The sequence below is a fragment of the Cololabis saira genome, chromosome 8 (genome assembly GCF_033807715.1).
Source record: "Cololabis saira isolate AMF1-May2022 chromosome 8, fColSai1.1, whole genome shotgun sequence".
Taxonomy (NCBI): Eukaryota; Metazoa; Chordata; class Actinopteri; order Beloniformes; family Belonidae; genus Cololabis; species Cololabis saira.
Window position 1 is genome coordinate 46,522,005 of NC_084594.1, and position 24,764 is coordinate 46,546,768.

The 24,764-nt window shown below is 43.3% G+C and overlaps 1 protein-coding gene across 11 annotated transcripts in view; it reads right to left on the reverse strand.

Moving 5' to 3' along the window:
* The window catches only part of plekha6 (pleckstrin homology domain containing, family A member 6), a 132,085-nt gene that overhangs the window by 18,262 nt on the left and 89,059 nt on the right, over nt 1-24,764 (reverse strand). For 9 of the 11 annotated variants that reach the window (XM_061728144.1, XM_061728151.1, XM_061728147.1 and 6 more), the window contains 7 exons: nt 18,239-18,701; nt 17,341-17,427; nt 13,280-13,333; nt 12,412-12,483; nt 5,845-5,925; nt 4,144-4,293; nt 1,896-1,991 (listed from right to left, as the gene is read on the reverse strand). In XM_061728144.1, coding sequence (XP_061584128.1) covers nt 1,896-1,991; nt 4,144-4,293; nt 5,845-5,925; nt 12,412-12,483; nt 13,280-13,333; nt 17,341-17,427; nt 18,239-18,701 — 1,003 coding nt within the window. The remainder of the gene's footprint in view (nt 1-1,895; nt 1,992-4,143; nt 4,294-5,844; nt 5,926-12,411; nt 12,484-13,279; nt 13,334-17,340; nt 17,428-18,238; nt 18,702-24,764) is intronic. The other 2 variants (XM_061728146.1, XM_061728143.1) reach the window with 2 other exon arrangements.

Here is a 24,764-nt window from a genome sequence, read left to right on the forward strand (position 1 = left end):
TTGGTAACTGTACCAAATATGAATGTCCATGGACCACTGGTTCTTGGTAACTGTACCAAATATTAATGTCCATGGACCACTGGTTCTTGGGGTAACTGTACCAAATATTAATGTCCATGGACCACTGGTTCTTGGTAACTGTACCAAATATTAATGTCCATGGACCACTGGTTCTTGGTAACTGTACCAAATATTAATGTCCATGGACCACTGGTTCTTGGTAACTGTACCAAATATTAATGTCCATGGACCACTGGTTCTTGGTAACTGTACCAAATATTAATGTCCATGGACCACTGGTTTTTGGGGTAACTGTACCAAATATTAATGTCCATGGACCACTGGTTCTTGGTAACTGTACCAAATATTAATGTCCATGGACTACTGGTTCTTGGGGTAACTGTACCAAATATTAATGTCCATGGACCACTGGTTCTTGGGGTAACTGTACCAAATATTAATGTCCATGGACCACTGGTTCTTGGTAACTGTACCAAATATTAATGTCCATGGACCACTGGTTCTTGGTAACTGTACCAAATATTAATGTCCATGGACCACTGGTTCTTGGTAACTGTACCAAATATTAATATCCATGGACCACTGGTTCTTGGGGTAACTGTACCAAATATTAATGTCCATGGACCACTGGTTCTTGGGGTAACTGTACATAATATTAATGTCCATGGACCACTGGTTCTTGGTAACTGTACCAAATATGAATGTCCATGGACCACTGGTTCTTGGTAACTGTACCAAATATTAATGTCCATGGACCACTGGTTCTTGGGGTAACTGTACCAAATATTAATGTCCATGGACCACTGGTTCTTGGTAACTGTACCAAATATTAATGTCCATGGACCACTGGTTCTTGGGGTAACTGTACCAAATATTAATGTCCATGGACCACTGGTTCTTGGTAACTGTACCAAATATTAATGTCCATGGACCACTGGTTCTTGGTAACTGTACCAAATATTAATGTCCATGGACCACTGGTTCTTGGTAACTGTACCAAATATTAATATCCATGGACTACTGGTTCTTGGTAACTGTACCAAATATTAATGTCCATGGACCACTGGTTCTTGGTAACTGTACCAAATATTAATGTCCATGGACCACTGGTTCTTGGGGTAACTGTACCAAATATTAATGTCCATGGAACACTGGTTCTTGGGGTAACTGTACCAAATATTAATGTCCATGGACCACTGGTTCTTGGTAACTGTACCAAATATTAATGTCCATGGACCACTGGTTCTTGGGGTAACTGTACCAAATATTAATGTCCATGGACCACTGGTTCTTGGTAACTGTACCAAATATTAATGTCCATGGACCACTGGTTCTTGGTAACTGTACCAAATATTAATGTCCATGGACCACTGGTTCTTGGTAACTGTACCAAATATTAATGTCCATGGACCACTGGTTCTTGGGGTAACTGTACCAAATATTAATGTCCATGGACCACTGGTTCTTGGTAACTGTACCAAATATTAATGTCCATGGACCACTGGTTCTTGGGGTAACTGTACGGGTCACTGTCAAGTCCAACTGCCTTTAATTTAAGCCGATAATCGGCTGTTATCCCGTCTTCTCCACTAGTTGAAGCTGTTAGAAGACGCCTTGGATGTAACGTACAGGACAGACTTTAGTTTAAGATGCCACAATTGAAATCACTTTAACTGTTTTCTGGAGGTACCAACTAAATTGTCTGCATGTGCATGTTGTTGTTTGTCTGAGGTTGTATTTGCTTAATACTAATGATCAGATGATTCATTTTTTTAAATAAGCTGTTACACAGAAAACATGACATGAAACGAAGAGGTGCAAAGGTTTGCATTTTTCTGCGGTACGTTCTGGATCCCGACATCGTGACGCGTTACCTGTCCTCCGGCGTTCAGCTGCTCCCACAGATCTCCGTGGATCGCATGGGCTTCGTCCTCTAAAGCATCAAACTCCATCCGAACGGTGGCCAGAGCCTACGAGAGAGAAGATTCCTGCCTTATAAAACTCCACTTAACCTCAGGAAAGCAGTACACACTTGTCCTTGTTGGTGAAATAACAGGTAAAGCCTAGGAGAGGTTTTGCACCTTCGGGACTATCCTGAACTAGTCGCTGGTGCTGGGCTGGTCTTATGACGCTTTTCCACTAGTTCTTACTCAGCTCGGCTCGCCTCGGTTTGGTTCTTTCCCACCAGGGGTCTAACGTGCTGAGTAGATACTTTTCTGTAACTACTCTGCAGAGGTTCTAAGCTGCTGAGTCGGCTGTATCTGACATCATCACACTACAGGCCACCGATTGGTCGGGGGGTTGGAGTCAGACGTCTGAGTCAGGAGGTGGAAATCAGAGAAAGAGCTATTGTTGTTGTAGTTTGTTGTGCTGGTGTGCTGGTCTGCCCCCCCCCCCCCCCCCCCCTTTATCTTTTGTGTATGTTTGCAGGCCGGAGCTTCAGGAGCTGCATTCTGACCTGCAGCCCCCACCTCTGATCATCGCAATGCTGCTTCTACCTGTCTCTGTGGATGTCTGCGTAGAGGGAATGCGCATGACGTCACAGATGCAACTTCACAGTGGGTTACGCCCACTGAGTGTCAGAAAGACTGAGTGTCAGAAAGACTGAGTGTCAGAAAGACTGAGTGTCAGAAAGACTGAGTGTCAGAAAGACTGAGTAGCAGAAAGACTGAGTGTCAGCGTAAACTTTCAGTTTGAGTAACTGGAAAACATCTAAAATGGGAAAGAGCTGTTGTGCGATCGACTGTACTCATAGATTTAGCAAGAAATCGGAGTTATCGTTTTACAGACTGCCGAAAAATAAGCCTAAGAGAGACAAATGGATCGCTGCAATTCACAGAAACAACTGGATTCCAGGCACCGAAACGTGGATTTGTGGTTCCCATTTTGTATCAGGTAATGTTGGATTTTTGGGTAGCTAACGTTAAACGGTCAAATCATAAAGTTCGGTGTCCTCATAACTTTAATTTCTACAACAAATCCTGCCTTGAAGTCGGACCAAGCGTCAAGACTTTTGTATCTTCAAGCTTTGCTTCGTGTATTTCCCCGGCGTAGAAATTAAGTACATGTAAATATCAGGAAACTGGATTCATGGCCAAATATTAATGTCCATGGACCACTGGTTCTTGGTAACTGTACCAAATATTAATGTCCATGGACCACTGGTTCTTGGTAACTGTACCAAATATTAATGTCCATGGACCACTGGTTCTTGGTAACTGTACCAAATATTAATGTCCATGGACCACTGGTTCTTGGTAACTGTACCAAATATTAATGTCCATGGACCACTGGTTCTTGGTAACTGTACCAAATATGAATGTCCATGGGCCACTGGTTCTTGGTAACTGTACCAAATATTAATGTTCATGGACCACTGGTTCTTGGTAACTGTACCAAATATTAATGTCCATGGACCACTGGTTCTTGGTAACTGTACCAAATATTAATGTCCATGGACCACTGGTTCTTGGGGTAACTGTACGGGTCACTGTCAAGTCCAACTGCCTTTAATTTAAGCAGATAATCAGCTGTTATTCCGTCTTCTCCACTAGTTGCAGATTTTTCGGTGTGAGTAAGGGGACGTGGTCCCTCTATATGCTTGCTGACATCCTGGCCTGCCCCCTCTCCTTTCTCTGTTATGCATTCTCTCTGTCTGTTTTCTCTTTTCCTGCTCTGCCCAGCTGTCCTCCAGCAGGAGGTTCCCCCTGATGATCCAGGTCCTGGTCCAGGTTTCTACCCCCTTATGATCCAGGTCCTGGTCCAGGTTTCTTCCTTCCTAAAGGGGAGTTTTTCCTTGCCACTGTTTATGTTATGTTTATGTAATAGTTGCTTGGGGTTTATGTTCTGGGTCTCTGTAAAGATCTTAGAGACAACTTCTGTTGTAATAGACGCTATATAAATCAAATTTAATTGAATTGAACTTTCCACCGACACCAACAGCACATTTAAGAGCTTCGCTGCCGTCAGTGAGGTGTGCAGCTGTGAGGTGAGCAGCTGTGAGGTGTGCAGCTGTGAGGTGTGCAGCTGTGAGGTGAGCAGCTGTGAGGTGTGCAGCTGTGAGGTGAGCAGCTGTGAGGTGTGCAGGTGTGAGGTGAGCAGCTGTGAGGTGTGCAGTCTTACGCTGGAGGCCTGGGACAGCTCTCCTCGGATGTTGATCAGCTGGTTCTGCTGGGTTTCCTTCTTGAACTGCAGATTCTCCAGGATGGACGGCTGGTTCTGGTAAAGCTCCATCTCCTGATGAATGGCCACCAGTTCCTCCTCCAGGCTGTCCTGGGAACATTCAGGACCAGAACCAAGACAGTTAAAGGGTTAGTTGTGTGTGTTGGGGTCTGGAGGAGGGTGGAGGTGACAGCTGTCAACTCCTTCCTAGAGTCACGTACAAATCACTCTGTTATGTTTTCTTTTTGTGCATAAACATAAAGAAATCATATGATCATCAGGCCTCCTGCGGTCATTTACAACATCCGAAGAACAATGATAACCTTTTTCCTGAAGCGTTACATATTTAAAGCTAGGGTCTACGATCTTGAGTTTAAAAAAAAAAAAGACACCTACTCCCCACACAAACTCCCTCCCCCTGTGCTCTGGCTCACATGAAGCTCCCGCCTCCTCCCCCCCATCTGGTACGGGAGCCAGCAGGACGTGCTGCCGTACTTTGGGAGGCGGGGAGTAGGTGAGGACTGTCCAATCACTGACATTCAAGCAGATTGACCAATAGGCGCTGTTCGGGCCGAATGGCGCCTGTTTTGGTTGACTTCTTTGCAGGATTACAGCAGATAGAAGAAATATTTTCTTTTGGTTCTTTTTGCTAATCATATTTCATAGGTAACACTATTGGGCCATAACAACCTTATAAATGATTTTGATAAAAATGTACAATATGTAAAATCGTAGACCCTAGTTTTAATTATACTATTGGCCCGAATATAAGACGGTGTTTTTTGCATTGAAATAAGACCGAAAAAGTGGGGGTCGTCTTCCATTCGTGGTCTAGACATTATACCCATTCATAACACTAGATTGGGCCAGATATCTTTAAAGCGAATGCTGAACTTAACTCCCCAGGACAAAGTACGGACGAGTATTAGGGCCAGGCAGGAGAAAAAAAATATATATATTTAGAGGAGGAGAAGTTTTCTTTTTCATAATGCAATTCGAGGGAAAAGTCGAAATGTCGAGAAAAAAGTGGAAATGTCGAGATTAATGTTGAAATACAATTTCAAGAATGAAGTCGAAACTTCGCCTTTTTTCTCAACATTTCGACTTTTTTCTCGAAATTGTACTTCAACATTAATCTCGACATTTCCACTTTTTTCTCGACATTTCCACGTAGTTTCTCCAGTCTGGAGAAAAGTGGGTGGAAGATCGGCAAGTAAACCGGCAGCTGAGGAGAAGTTATGATGCAAACTTCCAGATGATGATTTGAATGAGGCAAAATAACATGCTTTTTCTATCGAATATATTGTTATAATCATTTGTTTCAGATGTACTCTAATTATTTTCTGTATAAAAATTGAATTTGGTGTTCAAAAAGTCTTTTTTCACACTTGAGCCTTGAAAAAGAGGGGGTCGTCTTATAATCAGGGTCGTCTTATATCCGGGCCAATACGGTAATCACTTAATTATAATTTTCCTAATACAAAGAGCCACTATGAGAGATGATGCAGATGATTTTAGTAAGCTTTTACACACAAAAGAAAGGGTCATTGATCACGTATCCCTTCACAGAGATGAGATGAGCTTCACATCCATCAGATTTGTGGTGGGTTTAAAAGCTCAGATAAGCTGCACAAACGTGCCTCTTGGTTGAACTCCATTTACCTTTTCCATCCTCAGTCTGTGCACGACGGCCTCGTGGTCCCTCAGAATCCGGCTCTGCTCGCACAGTCGCCCCAGGAGTTTCTGCGTCACACAGAACAACATGTGGTGAGGTTGAAACCACAGCAGAACCACAAGTTTCCACCCATGTGAGCTGCCTGCTTGGCTGGCTGTGTAACCATGCCAACCAGAAAAATCTGTTATCACTTTTTCTGTTATTTGTTGGTTTCAATCTTTAAAGGTCAAAGACAGAAATTTGATCAATAAGGTTGTCAGTCTAAGCAGTAAAATCATTGGGTCGGCTCAACAAACTTTACAAGAACTTTATAACAAACAGCTGATCAAGAACTCCATGTTGTCTGATTCTCACATCCCTTAATAAACAGTTTCAGTTTCTACATCAGTTACTGCTCAGACTAACAGATACAAACACTCCTTTGTTCCTCCTATTGTTCTTTTAAATGGCGGAAGGAAAAGGTAGTGGGTGAAAAAGCCTTCCCTCTTAACTATAGCTTAGGTCTGTACTATGATGTGTAACTTATTGTAATTTATTATGTATATTAGGGCTGGGCGATATGGCAAAAAAAGTGATCACGATTTTTTTTCCCATATTGAATGATCTCGATTTTTAATCACGATTTTTTTTAAATCAGAAGATCCCCCCTCCCTTCTGGAATAAAATGGAAAGAAACCAGAGATTAGTTTTTTTTTTATTAACAAATAAAGCAAATAGCATGTTTTAACAAGAATCCAGAATGCTACCAGTGGTACCCACCGAAAAAACTAGGGATGCACCAAAATGAAAATTTGAGGCCGAAACTGAAGCGGAATAAAATTTAAAGACTTGGCTGAATACTGAGTACTGAATAGCCTACGGAATGCGGTTGTTCACAGTTTTTCATTTATTTTGCCATTTTTTTCACAATTGCATAGATAAAATTGCAATGACATTATTAAAAACAAAAACAGTAAACTAATATGAGTTGAGCCACTGTCAAGCAGCTGGCGATGCGGTTGCTTAAATTGACCAACAGGTGGCTCTCTAACATCACAGATTGTGTACTGTGCGTGACTCTGACGCTGGTTGGTAATTAAGGAGTTAAAACTCACTCGCCACTTATGGGACTCAGTAGCCAGCAGAAACGGCAGTTTTATTACATTTATTAACTGTAGTACAGCTATTATGAGAGGTTATTTCTCACAGTATTAGCCTAAAGGGACTTAAGGCTGATTTATGGTCCCGCGTTACACCAACGCAGAGCCTACGGCGTCATCTGGTGAGCTCTGCTTGTTGCCTCCGCGCTCCGACACATTCACTCCGCTGAGCACGCACACACGCACGCACGCACGCACACACACACCCATGTCGGGGCCGCGGAGTTTCTGAAGTCGGCGCTGATGAGTAATTTGTGGTACAAGCAGAGCGAATCACAACTTTAATGAGTGCGGTTCGAATACACAATACATCAATCACGAAGGGCATTTTGTGAATCCATCACACCCTCCTCCTGTACGCTCGGAAGAAGTTGTCCGAAATAAATAAATAAATAACCGCTAACCGTGAGTCCCGGTCGGCTCGAAGCTAAGCTAACGCTAGCCTGCGGTTGTTGTCTTGTAGTTTTATTCTCTCTGGTCACGCTTGCTCCCACCAGTGCAGGGGAGGCAGTTGTGACTACTTTACTGCCTATGGTCATGCAACTTGCCGCGGCATGTCATGCATGATCAATTAATGCAGACAGCGCGGTGCCAGGAAAGCGGGTTGTGATTGGTTCTCGTGCACTTTGCTGCAGCATGTTTTGCACATGATCGAGAAAGTAGACCCACAGCTGATCACCGTGATCGAACTTAATTTGATCGCGATCACAAATCGAGATCGTATAATCGCCCAGCCCTATATTTTATGTATATTTACCATTGTGTGCTTCTCCTGTTGCGAAACTAATCGCCCCCATGGGGACAAATAAAGTGAATGATTGATTGATAAGAGCTGACAGCTAAGAAATCTCCTGGACTCCAATAAATCTCTTGATTCTTTCTGATCCCTGCTGATCTCTCCTGATTCCTGCTGATCTCTCCTGATTCCTGCTGATCTCTCCTGATTCCTACTGATTTCTCCTGATTCCTGCTGATCTCTCCTGATTCCTGCTGATCTCTGCTGATTTCTCCTGATTCCTGCTGATCCCTGCTGATTTCTCCTGATTCCTGCTGATCTCTCCTCATTCCTACTGATCTCTCCTGATTCCTGCTGATCTCTCCTGATTCCTGCTGATTTCCCCTGATCCCTGCTGATCTCTCCTGATTCCTGCTGATCTCTCCTGATTCCTGCTGATCTCTCCTGATTCCTACTGATCTCTCCTGATTCCTGCTGATCTCTGCTGATTCCTACTGATCTCTCCTGATTCCTGCTGATCTCTCCTGATTCCTGCTGATCCCTGCTGATTTCCCCTGATCCCTGCTGATTTCCCCTGATCCCTGCTGATCTCTCCTGATCCCTGCTGATCTCTCCTGATTCCTGCTGATCTCTCCTGATTCCTGCTGATCTCTCCTGATTCCTACTGATCTCTCCTGATTCCTGTTGATCTCTCCTGATTCCTGCTGATCTCTCCTGATTCCTACTGATCTCTCCTGATTCCTGATGATCTCTCCTGATTCCTGCTGATCTCTGCTGATTTCTCCTGATTCCTGCTGATCCCTGCTGATTTCTCCCGATTCCTGCTGATCTCTCCTCATTCCTACTGATCTCTCCTGATTCCTGCTGATCTCTCCTGATTCCTGCTGATCCCTGCTGATTTCCCCTGATCCCTGCTGATCTCTCCTGATTCCTACTGATCTCTCCTGATTCCTGCTGATCTCTCCTGATTCCTGCTGATCTCTCCTGATTCCTACTGATCTCTCCTGATTCCTGCTGATCTCTGCTGATTCCTACTGATCTCTCCTGATTCCTGCTGATCTCTCCTGATTCCTGCTGATCCCTGCTGATTTCCCCTGATCCCTGCTGATCTCTCCTGATTCCTACTGATCTCTCCTGATTCCTGCTGATCTCTCCTGATTCCTGCTGATCTCTCCTGATTCCTACTGATCTCTCCTGATTCCTGCTGATCTCTGCTGATTCCTACTGATCTCTCCTGATTCCTGCTGATCTCTCCTGATTCCTGCTGATTCCTGCTGATCTCTGCTGATTTCCCCTGATTCCTGCTGATCTCTGCTGATTTCTCCTGATTCCTGCTGATCTCTCCTGATTCCTGCTGATCCCTGCTGATTTCTCCTGATTCCTGCTGATCTCTGCTGATTTCTCCTGATTCCTGCTGATCTCTCCTGATTCCTGCTGATCCCTGCTGATTTCTCCTGATTCCTGCTGATCTCTCCTGATTCCTGCTGATCTCTCCTGATTCCTACTGATTTCTCCTGATTCCTGCTGATCCCTGCTGATTTCCCCTGATCCCTGCTGATCTCTCCTGATTCCTACTGATCTCTCCTGATTCCTGCTGATCTCTCCTGATTCCTGCTGATCTCTCCTGATTCCTACTGATCTCTCCTGATTCCTGCTGATCTCTGCTGATTCCTACTGATCTCTCCTGATTCCTGCTGATCTCTCCTGATTCCTGCTGATCCCTGCTGATTTCCCCTGATCCCTGCTGATCTCTCCTGATTCCTACTGATCTCTCCTGATTCCTGCTGATCTCTCCTGATTCCTGCTGATCTCTCCTGATTCCTACTGATCTCTCCTGATTCCTGCTGATCTCTGCTGATTCCTACTGATCTCTCCTGATTCCTGCTGATCTCTCCTGATTCCTGCTGATTCCTGCTGATCTCTGCTGATTTCCCCTGATTCCTGCTGATCTCTGCTGATTTCTCCTGATTCCTGCTGATCTCTCCTGATTCCTGCTGATCCCTGCTGATTTCTCCTGATTCCTGCTGATCTCTGCTGATTTCTCCTGATTCCTGCTGATCTCTCCTGATTCCTGCTGATCCCTGCTGATTTCTCCTGATTCCTGCTGATCTCTCCTGATTCCTGCTGATCTCTCCTGATTCCTACTGATTTCTCCTGATTCCTGCTGATTTCTCCTGATTCCTGCTGATCTCTCATGATTCCTGCTGATCTCTCCTGATTCCTACTGATCTCTCCTGATTCCTGCTGATCTCTCCTCATTCCTACTGATCTCTCCTGATTTCTGCTGATCTCTCCTGATTCCTGCTGATCCCTGCTGATTTCTCCTGATTCCTGCTGATCTCTCCTCATTCCTACTGATCTCTCCTGATTCCTGCTGATCTCTCATGATTCCTACTGATCCCTGCTGATCTCTCCTGATCTTTCCTGATCCCTACTGATCTCTCCTGATCCCTACTGATCTCTCCTGATCCCTGATGATTTCCCCTGATTCCTGCTGATTCTCCCTGATCTCTGATGATTTTTGAGCTGCCACCTCTGTGCTTCCCTGCAGCTCCTGCAGAGCTCCTGGTTCCTGGTGAGCAGCAGTTCCTGGTGTTTGACACGAGCCTTTCTTCCCAAACAGTTCAGCTTTGTCTAATTGTATCTGGTAAATATCAGGGCTTAAATGTAATCTTTTATTAAATGTTATTTACACTTCCTGGGTGGACTAGTGAGGCAGCTATTTGAATAAGGCTGGTCTCAAAATCAAGCTCAGATATGTGAGACTACAACAAAGGTGTGAAATGACTGGAGAACATAAAGAGCATTAGTATCTTTATCTAAAACAATCTCCCAGTCAAAAACCTGCAGATCATTGTTATGGACAATTGACACTTTATTTTGTGGATTAAATCAACTTTAAACCATTTTTTGCAATCTTAGTTCTCATTGAGCATTCAACTTAAAAACAAGAACAAAGGAATTAATTATTCCGAATTAAATAATTAAACTATTAAGCAGAATTAAACTATTTTCCTTTGAGTTTACATGGAAATAGTAATTCTGAATTGAGGTTTACATGGAAAACACGTTTGATGGTCTTTCTCCAATTCCTCTCCAGGTCTGGGGGTTGGGAAGGTTCTGATTGGATAGGGGGGGGACCGGAAGTTAAACTACCGGAAGAAAAACTAACTTAGCCGCTACAACTTTGAAAAGCTCACAATTTTGATGTTTCCTGTTTCCATCTGTTCTTTTAATGATTTCTATTTATTAAATAAATGGTCTCTGCTCTTGACCAGCGTTTACTGCTGCTGCATCTGGAAACTTTGTTTGGAAAACCAGCCCAGTGGAATATAAGATCATGGAGACAGACGGGAGAGGGAACGAGCAGAAAGAAAGACTGGAATTAATTTAAAGAGGAATGAGTGTATACATGATCTGGAATTATTCTATTCGGATTTAAAATCAGAATAAACCAGCCACTTACTTCAGAATTAAGTTGAATTTTGAATGGCCATTTTCATTCGGAATTAGGTGTTTATGGTAATTTTTATTCATTTTAAATCGGATTTAATTTTAATTCTAAATTAAAGAGGAATTAAACTTCCCATGTAAACGCACTGACTGTCTGGTGAAAAGAAGCTGCTCAGTCCTCAGGTTGAGAAGGAGAGCTGAGCTCAGTGTGAGGGGAGCAACGCCCAGGACTGACTTAGGTAGGAGTGATAGAATGGGGAAAAAAGAACAACATAGCTTGTGTGTGGTGAGTTTATAGTTTGATTTTTTGTTTTAGTTTTCTTCTTGAGAAGTTATGTTTACAAAGTCAGAAGGTCAGAAAATGTTATGGTATGAGCTGCTAATTTTCTCAAAAACCGGCAGTGTGCCTTATAATGCAGTGCGCCTTATATATGATCATTACGGTAATTTCTGTTACTGTAGCCAGGGGGATTGTGGGTAATGTAGTCAGGGGGATTGTGGGTAATGTAGTCAGGGGGATTGTGGGTAATGTAGTTGGTGTCGTCGAAGTAATGTCGCTAAAAACGTCAGGAATCGTCACAGACGTTCAAGACAACAGCAGCGACGCTGACTCTCATAATGGCGACTTTGACGAGACGGAGCAAAGCTGGTTTTTATTTTGTTAATAAAGTTTGACATACAGTACTTTTCTTCTTGTTTTTTTTTTTTTTGCATTACCTGTAGGATTTTGTAGCATTTCCTGTAGCGCAGCTCCATCAGGTAGATACGTAACTCAACCCCAGCCACTATAGTACATATACTATAGTAGTATATATTTAGTGCGCCTTATGGTGTGGAAAATACAGTATATGAATCAAAGAGAGGTTTTACGCAGGGATATAAAATGTCAAAGGTAAGACCTTATTCAGAGCAGTGTAGTAGAAGTTGAAGTTGTTCTTTGACTGGTAGCTGCATGGTTTTTTGCTTCAGAGTGGTCATCTTTGACCGTCTGTGGAGTTTTAAACCAATAACAGGTTAGTGCTTGCAGCATGTCGGTGCCGGTCACTAGCTCTGCTTTTCTCCTGCAGGTTTAGCCTTTTCTGCTTGGTGTTGGGTTTTCTTTACTAGAAAAGGTCTTTAAAGGGTTAAAGCTGCACTTTTTCCTGATTTTGTGTGCTGGATGTTCACGTACATCACGTCAGACAAACATTTGCAACAACAGAAACGTGAGTTCACAAGTCTCTTACGCTGGTTTCAATCTCATTAAGCTTCAACGTTGGATGTAATTCTCGGCTGTAGACGTCGTGGAAAGGAGGAATCTGAGAAAGATTGGACAAACCGTCTCAATATCCAACAACATTCAAACAGTAGAGACATTAATGTGCAAAAATCTTAACAAGAATATTTCTCTTATTTCTAGTTAAAATGTCTCATTTTTAGTCAAAACAATCTCATTACACTTAAAACAAGTGTCATTACCAGAAAAATAACTTGTTATTGACAATGACAATTTCCACCTGTTTCAAGTAGATTTTCACTTAAAATAAGTAGAAAAATCTGCCAGTGGAACAAGACTTTTTTGCTTGTAATGAGAAGATAAATCTTGTTCCACTGGCAGATTTTTTCTACTTATTTCAAGTGAAAATTTACTTGAAACAGGTGAAAATTGTCAAATAACAAGTTATTTTTCTGGTAATGACTCTTGTTTTAAGTGTAATGAGATTTGTTTGACTAAAAATGAGACATTTTAACTAGAAATTAGACAAATGTTCTTGGTAAGATTTTGAGTTGTTGCAGTATTCTCACAAAGGGAAAACCAGAATGAGTTTAGGAGAAGGAAGCAGCGAGTAATCCTGGACTGGATGGTAATTAGGTGCAACAGGATCATTAAACAATGACAAACCTTTGTTAAGAACATCTGAACAGGTACAGTACATGTACAAACACAGAAAGGGAAGGTGGACACTTGGGAAATGAAGGTGAAACACGGAAAAGCAGGATGAATACTTGAAGCAGACATGCCGGAGAAAGTCACGCAGATACATGGAGACGGTAGATGGACATGGAAAGGTGGGGTGCAGGGTTTAATGGTAAACACCTCCTGCGTCCTCCTACCTGTTGGTCCAGGTACTCCAGGTTGCGCTGGAGCTGCAGGTCTAAAATCTCGTCCTGATCCGAGCAGCAGTGACAAACATGGAATGTCAGACACCTTTATCACGGCCCTGATTCTACACCAACAACACACACCCGGAGGAAGCAGAGCGTACACGCTGCTGCTGCTGCTGGGGTCACCGTCATTTCAGCTCCTTTTCCAACTGCTTTAAAAACCATCAACACTTCGTCTACTCCCCCAAATCAGACAAAGCTAACTAATAAATGTACTTTAACTTTTATTTCTTTGTAGACAGCGTGAAACTGTGATATTGTTTTTTTTTTCTCAGCTTCATTTGTCTGTTAATATACAGGAGTGTCTCAGAAAATTAGAATATTGTGATAAAGTCCTTTTATATAAAATATTGCAAGCCTTTTATTATTTTAATATTGCTGACCATGGCTTACAGCTTAAGAAAACTCAAATATCCTATCTCAAAAAATTAGAATATTCTGGGAATCTTAATCTTAAACTGTAAGCCATGATCAGCAATATTAAAATAATAAAAGGCTTGTAATATTTCAGTTGATTTGTAATGAATCCAGAATGTATGACATTTTTGTTTTTTTAATTGCATTACAGAAAATAAATAACTTTATCACAATATTCTAATTTTCTGAGACAGTCCTGTAGATTAATTTCTACTTTTGAGGCAGTAATTTTAAAAATGTCAGTACAGTATTTATTAATTGGCTCTCAAGAATCACAGCATTGAATCGGGACATAAGAGATTTATCCCCAATGGAAAGTAGAGACAATATAAAAAGAACTGGACAAACCCAGTGAAATGTGGTTTTGAAGCCAGTTTTTCTGAGCTACTTTATGTCATCGTGGCAGAAGCTGACTCCACCCCGGGTTTATCTTGACTCCACCCCGGGTTTATCTTGACTCCACCCCGGGTTTATCTTGACTATGCCCCGGGTTTATCTTGACTCCAGCCCGGGTTTATCTTGACTCCGCCCCGGGTTTATCTTGACTATGCCCCGGGTTTATCTTGACTCCAGCCCGGGTTTATCTTGACTCCGCCCCGGGTTTATCTTGACTCCACCCAGGTTTATCTTGACTCCGCCCCGGGCTCATGCCACCTTACCTAATTTAGCATATGTTAGCTGCTTTAGCTTAGCTCATGCTAACCTATGATGCTAACTGATTTTGTTACACTCATTCTCATTGAATTGGTCCGTCCTCGTTTAAGACGTGGATCCCAAAACATTTTAAGAAGGACTGCCGGCACTCTGAAGGAGCTACTGTACTACGTTGTGTTCTGAATCAAAGAGGAAAAGGACAAAATAACTCGTGAAACTCATCGGCTGGTGTCATCAATGCCAGGGCACCTGTCATGTGTTGTGAGAAGGCATGCCAACATTGCAAAGAGGTCAAAGCTTCACTGTCCCAACGTACTGGGAATGTGTTGCAGGTCTAAAATGCTAAATTTTAACACGTGAAAAATCTAAATGAAGAATTAAATATCTTTGGTTCATGATGTCTTCAAATAAAGGAAAGTCGGAGGAATTTAAGAATTGTTACTTTGTTTTGAGGATGTAATTAATGTTCCAACTGTGAGCAAAACCCTGCAGCAGTGTAGTAACATCTGGACTCAGTTGACAATCTACAGACGTGACTGCAAGAGGCAACGAGGAGAACAGGTGTTGAACAGGTGTTGGACAGGTGTTGGACAGGTGTTGGACAGGTGTTGGACAGGTGTTGAATAGGTGTTGAATAGGTGTTGGACAGGTGATGAACAGATGTTGAGCAGGTGTTGAGCAGGGGCCTCATTTATAAAGGAGTGTGTAGGATTCATACTAAAAGTGCACGTAAACCCAAAAGCCGAAAATGGCGGGCGCAAAAAAAAATCCGGATTTATAAAACCGTGTGCACGCACATCTGCACGCAATGTTCTCTTTATAAATCACAGTCCAGCTGGAAGGTTTCGCAGGTGAATTCGCCTCATATCCCGCCCTCTACACGCCCACTTCATACCATGAATGGGCAATGCAAAGTAGTATTTCCATATGAATGAGCCTGCTGAGCATGTGCAGCGTGATCCTGCAGCCTTTTTGGGCGTCAGGATGAATGAGACGTGTCGAGCCACAAGTTTCACGGAGACTGAGATGGAGATGTTGTGGATGAAGTGGAGGACAGGAAAACCACATTATTTGGTGGTCACAGTAAAAGTATAAATAGTATATAGATAGTATAAAATAAAGCGAGTAAGTGGCAGCACGCCGTTGCTGCGCTAAACGCCGTGAGTGCCTGGGGACATGGGGGACATGCCCCCCCTACTTTTAAAAATCAGGTTTTTGTCCCCCCCCACTTTTTTACAGTTTAAAAACTAACGGTAGGCTCATCCTGTAATTGCAAATCATGAAGACACTGTGCGAAGGCGATGCGAAGACGGCCCGGCAGCCCCGCTCCCCTCTCCCCTCTCCCCTCAGTGCTGCTCAAGGCTGATGGTTCCGCGTCACACCAACGCAGAGCCTACGGCATAGGTGCGCATCACCACCTCACCGCCTGCGTCGCCAGTTCCCCATATCTTAAGACTGTTCCTACGGGAGGGTCAGGGTTGGCATAGAGATACGCACATTTTTCGGTTAGGTTTTTGCGTAGAAGGTGGCTTGCGCATCTTTCAAGCTTTGTTTTGTGCGCAAGCGAGCTTTATAAATGAGGCCCCTGGTGTTGAACAGGTGTTGAACAGGTGTTGGACAGGTGTTGGACAGATGTTGGACAGGTGTTGAACAGGTGTTGTGCATGTGTTGAATAGGTGTTGGACGGATGTTGAACAGGTGTTGGACAGGTGTTGAACAGATGTTTAACAGGTGTTGTGCAGGTGTTGAGGAGGTGTTGGACAGGTGTTAAATAGGTGTTGAAAAGGTGTTGGACAGGTTAGAACGAACAGGTGTTGGACAGGTGTTGAGCAGATGTTGGACAGTTGTTGGACAGTTGTTGGACAGTTGTTGGACAGGTGTTGAAAAGGTGTTGGACAGGTTAGAACGAACAGGTGTTGGACAGGTGTTGAGCAGATGTTGGACAGTTATTGGACAGTTGTTGGACAGTTGTTGGACAGGTGTTGAACAGGTGTTGAAAAGGTGTTGGACAGGTCAGAACGAACAGGTGTTGGACAGGTGTTGAGCAGATGTTGGACAGTTATTGGACAGTTGTTGGACAGTTGTTGGACAGGTGTTGGACAGTTGTTGGACAGTTGTTGGACAGTTGTTGGACAGTTGTTGGACAGTTGTTGGACAGTTGTTGGACAGGTGTTGAAAAGGTGTTGGACAGGTTAGAACGAACAGGTGTTGGACAGGTGTTGAGCAGATGTTGGACAGTTATTGGACAGTTGTTGGACAGTTGTTGGACAGGTGTTGAACAGGTGTTGAAAAGGTGTTGGACAGGTCAGAACGAACAGTTGTTGGACGGACAGAGAATGAAACCAGCAGAAACCTCCAGAGGAAATCTATGACTGATGCACTGAGCTCTCTGACAAAAATGCAAAAATGTGTATCGCCTCTTTTTGTTTTCTGTGAGTAAAAACATCATAAAATCATTTCATCATAGTGGGTCTTGGAACTGTTATCATCTTAATGTTGCTGCGCATTAGTTAGGAAGTGTTATAAAAACTATTCTCCAAAAAATTGGAGTTAAGCATTCTAAAGTGAGAAAGATTATTGACAAGTAGAAATCATTAGAGACGGTTGTCAATCTTCCACTTGACGTACTGATAATATCATACAGGAAACATCTACCTCAACTTAATCCTGCTAAGGATGGATCTACAGCCTGTTGAATTATGGGGCTATGGAGTATTACCACATTCATTAATTTTTCTTAATATTATGGTGACAATCTTTTTTTTTCATCTGAGGTTGTATTTGTCTAATACTAAGACCAACAATGATCAAATGATGTTTATTACATTTTTTATACAAATAAGACATGATTTAAGAAGAGAATGTAAACTTTTTCTATGACTGTACAACCACAGGAGTGGTTTTATGCAGCAGGTGGTTATGTATGACACCAGACGTACCGCTTTCATGTGGATGGAGGGGGATACAGGGTAGCTGTGCTGGTACAATCCATGACTGAAGGACCTCCTATCACCGGGGTACACATACTGATGAGAGAGAGGAGGTCATGAGGGGAGGAGGGAGACACAAGCCAGGGCTGAGAGAGCTGACCACATGAAAATGGTTTCATCACATTAAAACAGGGGTCGGCAACCCAACATGTAGAAAGAGCCATATTGGACCAAAAACACAAAAAACAAATATGTCTGGAGCCGCAAAAAATTAAAAGTCTTGTATAAGCCTTAGAATGAAGACAAAACATGCTGCTAGTATCTATTTTAGTGATAACTGGGGAAAGATTTTTTTTTCATTATGCAGTTTGAGAAAAAAAGTCAAAATGTTGAGAAAAAAGTCGAAATGTCGAGAAAAAAAAGTCGAAATGTCGAGATTAATGTTGAAGTACAATCTCGAGAAAAAAAGTTGAAATGTTGAGAAAAAAGTCGAAATGTCAAAAAAAAGTTGAAATGTTGAGAAAAAAGTCAAAATGTCGAGAAAAAAATTGAAATGTTGAGAAAAAGTCGAAAGTTCGAGAAAAAAGTCGAAATGTTGAGAAAAAAGTCGAAATGTCGAGAAAAAAGTCAAAATTTCAAGAAAAAAGTTGAAATGTCGAGATTAAAAAGGAAAGGAAAAAGTAGAAGAAAAAAAGAGAAAAAGAAGAAAAAAAGGGAAAAAAAAGAAAAAAAAGAAGAAAAAAAGGAAAAAAAAATGTCAAACATTTTTGAAAAAGCTCCAGGGAGCCACTAGGGCGGCGCTAAAGAGCCGCATGCGGCTCTAGAGCCGCGGGTTGCCGACCCCTGTATTAAAACAACCAGGAAAATGCGTTGTTTTGGTTTTCACTGGACATTATTGTCATCTCACCTTTGGGGAGCTGATGGACCGCCTCAAGCTGTATGCGAAGGGGTCAGCGTAGATAACATCGTCCCTCATTCGCCCGGAAAACCGGTCAAAGTATGTCGACGGGGACCGAGCCGGTGAGGCGAAATTGGGGGGTACTGGGGAGTAGTGTCCCCCTGACGACAGGGAGGGCGACCGCGGCACGGACCGGGAGCGTGGCTGGATCGACAGGCGCCTCATGGATTTTTCCATCCCAGCGTATTGTTGGGGGCCCCAAGGGTCCCGGGGCTGCGGGGGGCCATCCCTCAGGGAGCGGCGCTCCACAGTCCAGTGGGGGTCGTATCCTCCTACGGCAGAGACGGAGCAGATGCTGTCCGGTCGCACCCCTGGCTGGTACAGAGGGTACTCGTCCCCGTACTGGGATCCAACAGAATGCCGGTAGAAGTCCGCCGACACGCCTCTGTGGACCGAGTAGTAATGAGACGGGCTGGAGAGACAGGAAAGCTCCACATTACTCCCACAGTCCAAACACAGGTGGAAATGTATGTCAGCGAGGTGAGGAAGAACAATTAAAAAGGTGAAACAGGATCAGTGGGGAAGGATAAAATTCTGGTTAAAAGGGCCAAAAGAGTGGTTCAAATCTGACCCCCCAACATACAACATGTGGACTGACAAAGTATTGGAAATCTTTCAAATGGAACAAATACCATACTCTCTTAGACTTCAGAAAAGTGTTTTTCTTAAAAGGTGGAGCCCTGCCGTGGCTCTGTTAACGCAGTGAATAGAATCGCCTACACATTCTGATACATAAGACACACTCATGCACACACACTAATACCCTCCCCCACCCCAAACAAAAGAAACGGGGTATTCTGAGTTTGTAAGATACAAATTCATTTTCTGCTCATGAATTTCAGGCAGAATTTCAGTAAACCCAAACGTTCCACTCTAAAGAGCCAGCAAGAAAAGTTGTGGAGATGAACAAGTTTGTGACTGAATAGAGAATGACGTGTCTGGTGAGACGTTGTGCCTCAGACTCTAAAACCATTAAATCCATTTAGACTGAGCTGTGATTCCTCTTGACAACCTGGAGGTTTGTAGACCTAATAGCAGAGCATTGTAGCACGTTATCGTCCATGAATGTCTGAAGTACAACAACACTCTCAGTTAAGACCCTAAAACAAAGTTACATAATGACAGAATTTGCCTTCAACAGTGATAAGGAACCAAACGGTGCTGGCAGTCGGAGCCTTGCAGAAAAACTTCACCAGCATTCTGACTAAAGGTGGCGGAGGGGATGGTAGAGACATTCAGGGAGAGAGTCAAGGCTCTGGTACAGACAGGATGTGATCGCAGACCCAGGTGAGACCAGCGGTGAGCACTGATGCACCGACCTGGACAGTACTTCATTGGTTACTTCATTGGCTACTCGTAAAACTCAGAATCCAATTCAAAATGTTATCAATTGCGTATAAAGCCCAAAACAGCTTATCTCTGTGATATTTGCAAGACCTGATAGTGCCTTATGTTCCTGGCAGAGCTATCCGCTCCCAGAGTGCAGGTTTACTCGTAGTTCCTAGAGTATCTAAATGTAGATTTGGAGGGCGGGCGTTCTGCTATCAGGCTACATTACTATGGAACCAACTTCCAATCTGGGTTAAGGAGGCTGACACCACCTCCACCTTTAAAACCAAACTTAAAACTTTTCTCTTTAGTAAAGCCTCTAGTTAGTGTTTAGTAAACCTCTAGTTAGTGTCAGTAAACCTCTAGTTAGTGTTAGTAAACCTCTAGTTGGTGTTTAGTAAACCTCTAGTTAGTGTTCAATAAACCTGTAGTTAGTGTTTATTAACCTCTAGTTGGTGTTAGTAAACCTCTAGTTAGTGTTAGTAAACCTCTAGTTAGTGTCAGTAAACCTCTAGTTGGTGTTTAGTAAACCTCTAGTTAGTGTTAGTAAACCTCTAGTTAGTATTAGTAAACCTCTAGTTAGTTTCGGTAAACATCTAGTTAGTGTTAGTAAACCTCTAGTTAGTGTCAGTAAACCTCTAGTTAGTGTTTAGTAAACCTTTAGTTGGTGTCAGTAAACCTCTAGTTAGTGTTAGTAAACCTCTAGTTAGTGTTAGTAAACCTCTAGTTAGTGTTTAGTAAACCTCTAGTTAGTGTTTAGTAAACCTCTAGTTGGTGTCAGTAAACCTCTAGTTAGTGTTAGTAAACCTCTAGTTAGTGTTTAGTAAACCTCTAGTTAGTGTTTAGTAAACCTCTAGTTAGTGTTTAGTAAACCTCTAGTTGGTGTCAGTAAACCTCTAGTCAGTGTAAACTGTAGTGTGTTAGAGTCAATAGCCATAGCTAGGGGGACTCCACCATGATCCACTGAGCGGTGTCCATCACCCCCTCTTTCTCTTTCCTTTCTCAGTTTTCTCAGCTTCCACCTGTCTGTGTGGATGTCTGCTAGATGTCTGCTGACACCCCCCCCCCCCACCCCCAACACCTCAGTGCCTGCTGTCTACATCTGTTTATATAGTCATCCCTGTAGTGCACCAGTTAGCCATTGTGTCTGTCCCTCCTTTCTTTCTGTCTGTTTTCTCTTTTCCTGCTCTACCGGTCTTCAGCAGGAGGGTCCCCAGGTTTCTTCCCTCCTGAACAGGAGTTTTTCTTACCACTGTTTGGCTTAAGCTTTTCCTCCCACTAGGGGACTTTTTACCTGCCATTGTTTATGTAATAATTGCTCGGGGGTCATGTTATGATCTCTGGAAAGATCCTAGAGACAACTTGTGTTGTAATCAACACTATATGAATAAAATTGAATTGAATTGAAACTTTGTTTCCAGAGCCACTAAAAACGGCTGTAATTAAACCTCTGCTAAAAAAGGACAATCTTGAGAAGACACAAATGAACAACTACAAGCCCATCTCAAATCTCCCATTTTTAAGTAAGATCATTGAAAAAGCTATTTTTCAACAGCTAAATTACTTTTTAACACAAAACAACTGCAATGATGTCTTCCACTCCGGTTTTAGACTGCACCACAGTGTCAGGGTTTGACATTCCCCCCAGCTTTTCAGTTTCTGTTTTGCCCCGCCTGTGTCCCATCTGCTCTGATTGTCTGCACCTGTGTCTTGTCATGTCTCGTTATCCCCTGAGTATATCTGGTCTTGTCATTCCCTTGTTCCCTGTCGGACCGTACTGTTTTGTTCCTCATGTTTCCTGCCACGTTCTTCCTCCTCCAAGTTTTTGGATCCCTTTAGTTTGTGTTGATCCTGCCAAGCAGCGCTTTGTTTTTGCCTTTTGTTAAATAAATCCTGTTTTTTGCCGACTCCTGCCTCCCGCCTCCTGTTTTCCTGCATTTGGGTCCACACCTTACACTCTAGACGTGACACACAGCACTGAGACGCTTGACCAAAGTGTTTAATGACACATGTCTGAATACAGACAGTGGGAAAGTGTCAGTCTTAGTTTTACTGGATCTCAGTGCTGTATTTCATACAGTTGATCCCAATTTATTAGTCAAAGGACTGGAGAACTGGGCGGGTCTTTCCACAACTGTACTAAACTGGTTCAAAACACGATTAGAGAAAAGTACTTTGTGTCACTTTACATCTGAGCAGACAAGAATCACACGTGGAGTTCCACAAGGTTCCACCCTGGGACCTCTTCTGTTTAACATCTACATGCTCCCACTGGCACAGATTATAAAAAAAACAACTAAATAAACTATCATAGCTATGCAGATGACACGCAGATATACATTACAATGTCACCGGGAGACCGAGGCCTTGTACAGGCTCTTGGTAAATGCATTGAGGGGATTAATGACTGTATGTACCACAACTTTCTCCAGTTAAACAAAACAAAACTGAGGTAGGTGTCTTTGGAGCCAAAGAGGAATGATTACAAGTCACCACAGAGCTTCAATCTAAACACCTAACAACCACCAACCAGGCCAGAAATCTGGGTGTAGTGATGGACTCAGACCAATGTTCCCTCTAATTTTTCATGTATCTGGGCACACACACAAGCTCCCTGAGCAAACTGAGGACGACTGTGAGCAACATCACATATGCACGCTTTATTTTTAAGTATCTCATTACACTTAAAACAAGACTCGTCACTGGAAAAAACAACAATTTTCACCTGTTTCAAGTAAATTTTCACTTGAAATAAGTAGAAAAATCTGCCATTGGGACAAGATTTATCTTCTCATTACAAGCAAAACAGTCTTGTTCCACTGGCAGATTTTTCTACTTATTTTAAGTGAAAATCTACTTGAAACAGGTGAAAATTTCGACTTTTTTCTCGAAATTTTGAGAAAAAAAATCGAAATGTTGAGAAAAAAAGTTTTGAGAAAAAAGTCAAAATTTAGAGAAAAAAGTCAAAATGTCCAGAGAAAAGTTGAGATTTTGAGGAACAAAAAGTCAAAAATTTTATGAAAAAAGTTGAAATGTTGACAAAATTTTGTTTTAATTGACCATTTTCACTTGTTTCAAGTCAATTTTCACTTGAAATAAGTAGAAAAATCTGCCAGTGGAACAAGATTTTTTTGCTTGTAATAAGAAGATAAATCTTGTCCCACTGGCAGATTTTTCTACTTATTTCAAGTGAAAATTTACTTGAAACAGGTGAAAATTGTCAAATAAGTTATTTTTCTGGTGTTATTTTTCTGGTGATGAGTCTAAATGTTGAAATAGCAGTAAAACCACATTCATTGATGAAATGACATAAGGGATGGAAAGGAGGCATGACAGTTTTACAAGGGGGTGATTTGGACCGTTTTTATTTTAGGGGGGATGATTTGGACCGTTTTTATTTCAGGGGGGGATGATTTAAACCGTTTTTATTTCAGGAGGGATGATTTAAACCGTTTTTATTTCAGGGGGGAGGATTTGGACCGTTTTTATTTCAGGGGGGGATGATTTGGACCGTTTTTATTTCAGGGGGGGTGCCATCTCCCCTCATCCCCCATTAACTCCAGTACTGCTGGTAGACACAGCAATGGTATGGATAGCTTTTAGCAGAGGCTTCAGACTTTCTCGTGTCCGGGATCCCCACAGCTCCTTGTATTCCCCAAATCCTTGAATACTTCTCCTCCTCTCGACTTGCGGGACCTCCGTAAACTGATTTATGGTTCCGCGTTACACCAACGCAGAGCCTACGCCGTGGGGTACGCGGCGACGCGCATGTACGTTGCGCGTTGCCGCGTACCCTACGGCGTAGGCCTTGCGTCGATTTAGCGCGGAACCATAAATCAGGCTTTGCGATGAACGTCTCACGAGGGGCAGTCGCGTTGCGACGCCACTGTAGCCAAATCGCAAGGAGAGAACAGAGAACTGAGCTCATGAGAAGTCCCAGTACGCCAGAGGCTAATATTGAGAAGTGGGGGTACTCCGTACCGGCGCGTACCGGCCCACTTAAAGCACTGCGCTGGATAGACTTTCTTGTGCGCTGAGAATATGCGGGCAGTGCGCGATTGCGCACGCGCGCAGTTTAGAGGGAACATTGACTCAGACCTAAATCTGGAAAAACACATTAAGGCGATAACAAAGTCAGCCTACCATCACCTTAAGAATATATCAAGGATAAAAGATGTACTGTCCATGCATCCATCCATCCATCCATCCATCCATTTTCCTCCATTTATCCAGAACCGGGTCGCGGGGGCAGCAGTCTTAGCAGAGATGCCCAGACTTCCTTCACCCCAGACACTTCCTCCAGCTCTTCTGAGGGGAGTCCGAGGCGTTCCCAGGCCAGCCGAGAGACATAGTCTCTCCAGCATGTCCTGGGTCTTCCCCGGGGTCTCCTCCCGGTGGGGCATGGCTGGAACACCTCCCTAAGGAGGAGGGACATGCCTGGAACACCTCCCTAGGGAGGAGGGACATGCCTGGAACTCCTCCCTAGGGAGGAGGGACATGCCTGGAACACCTCCCTAGGGAGGAGGGACATGCCTGGAACTCCTCCCTAGGGAGGAGGGACATGCCTGGAACACCTCCCTAGGGAGGCGTCCAGGAGGCATCCGATAGAGATGCCCAAGCCACCTCAGCTGACTTCTCTCAATGTGAAGGAGTTCACCCTCCATCTTGCCCTTACTCGTGAACAAGACCCTGAAATATTTAAACTCCCCCACCTGAGGCAGGACCTCTCCACTACCTCCAGAAGGCACGCCACCCTTTTACGGTGAAGAAACATGTCCTTGGATTTGGAGGTGCTGATTCTCATCCCTGCCACTTCGCCCTTGGCTGCAAACCTCCCCAGCACATGCTGAAGGTCCCGATTGGATGAAGCCAACAGGACAACATCATCTGCAAATAGCAGAGAAGAAATCCTTTGGTTCCCAAACCGGATCCCCTCCGGCCCCCTGGCCTAGAAATCCTGTCCATAATAATTATGAACAGAACCGGTGAGAAGGGGCAGCCCTGCCGGAGTCCAACATGCACTGGGAACAAGTCTGACTTACTGCAATTACAGCAATGTGAACCAAACTCCTGCTCTGATCATACAGAGACCGGACAGCCCTTAATAGAGGGCCCCAGACTCCATACTCACTCAGCACCCCCCACA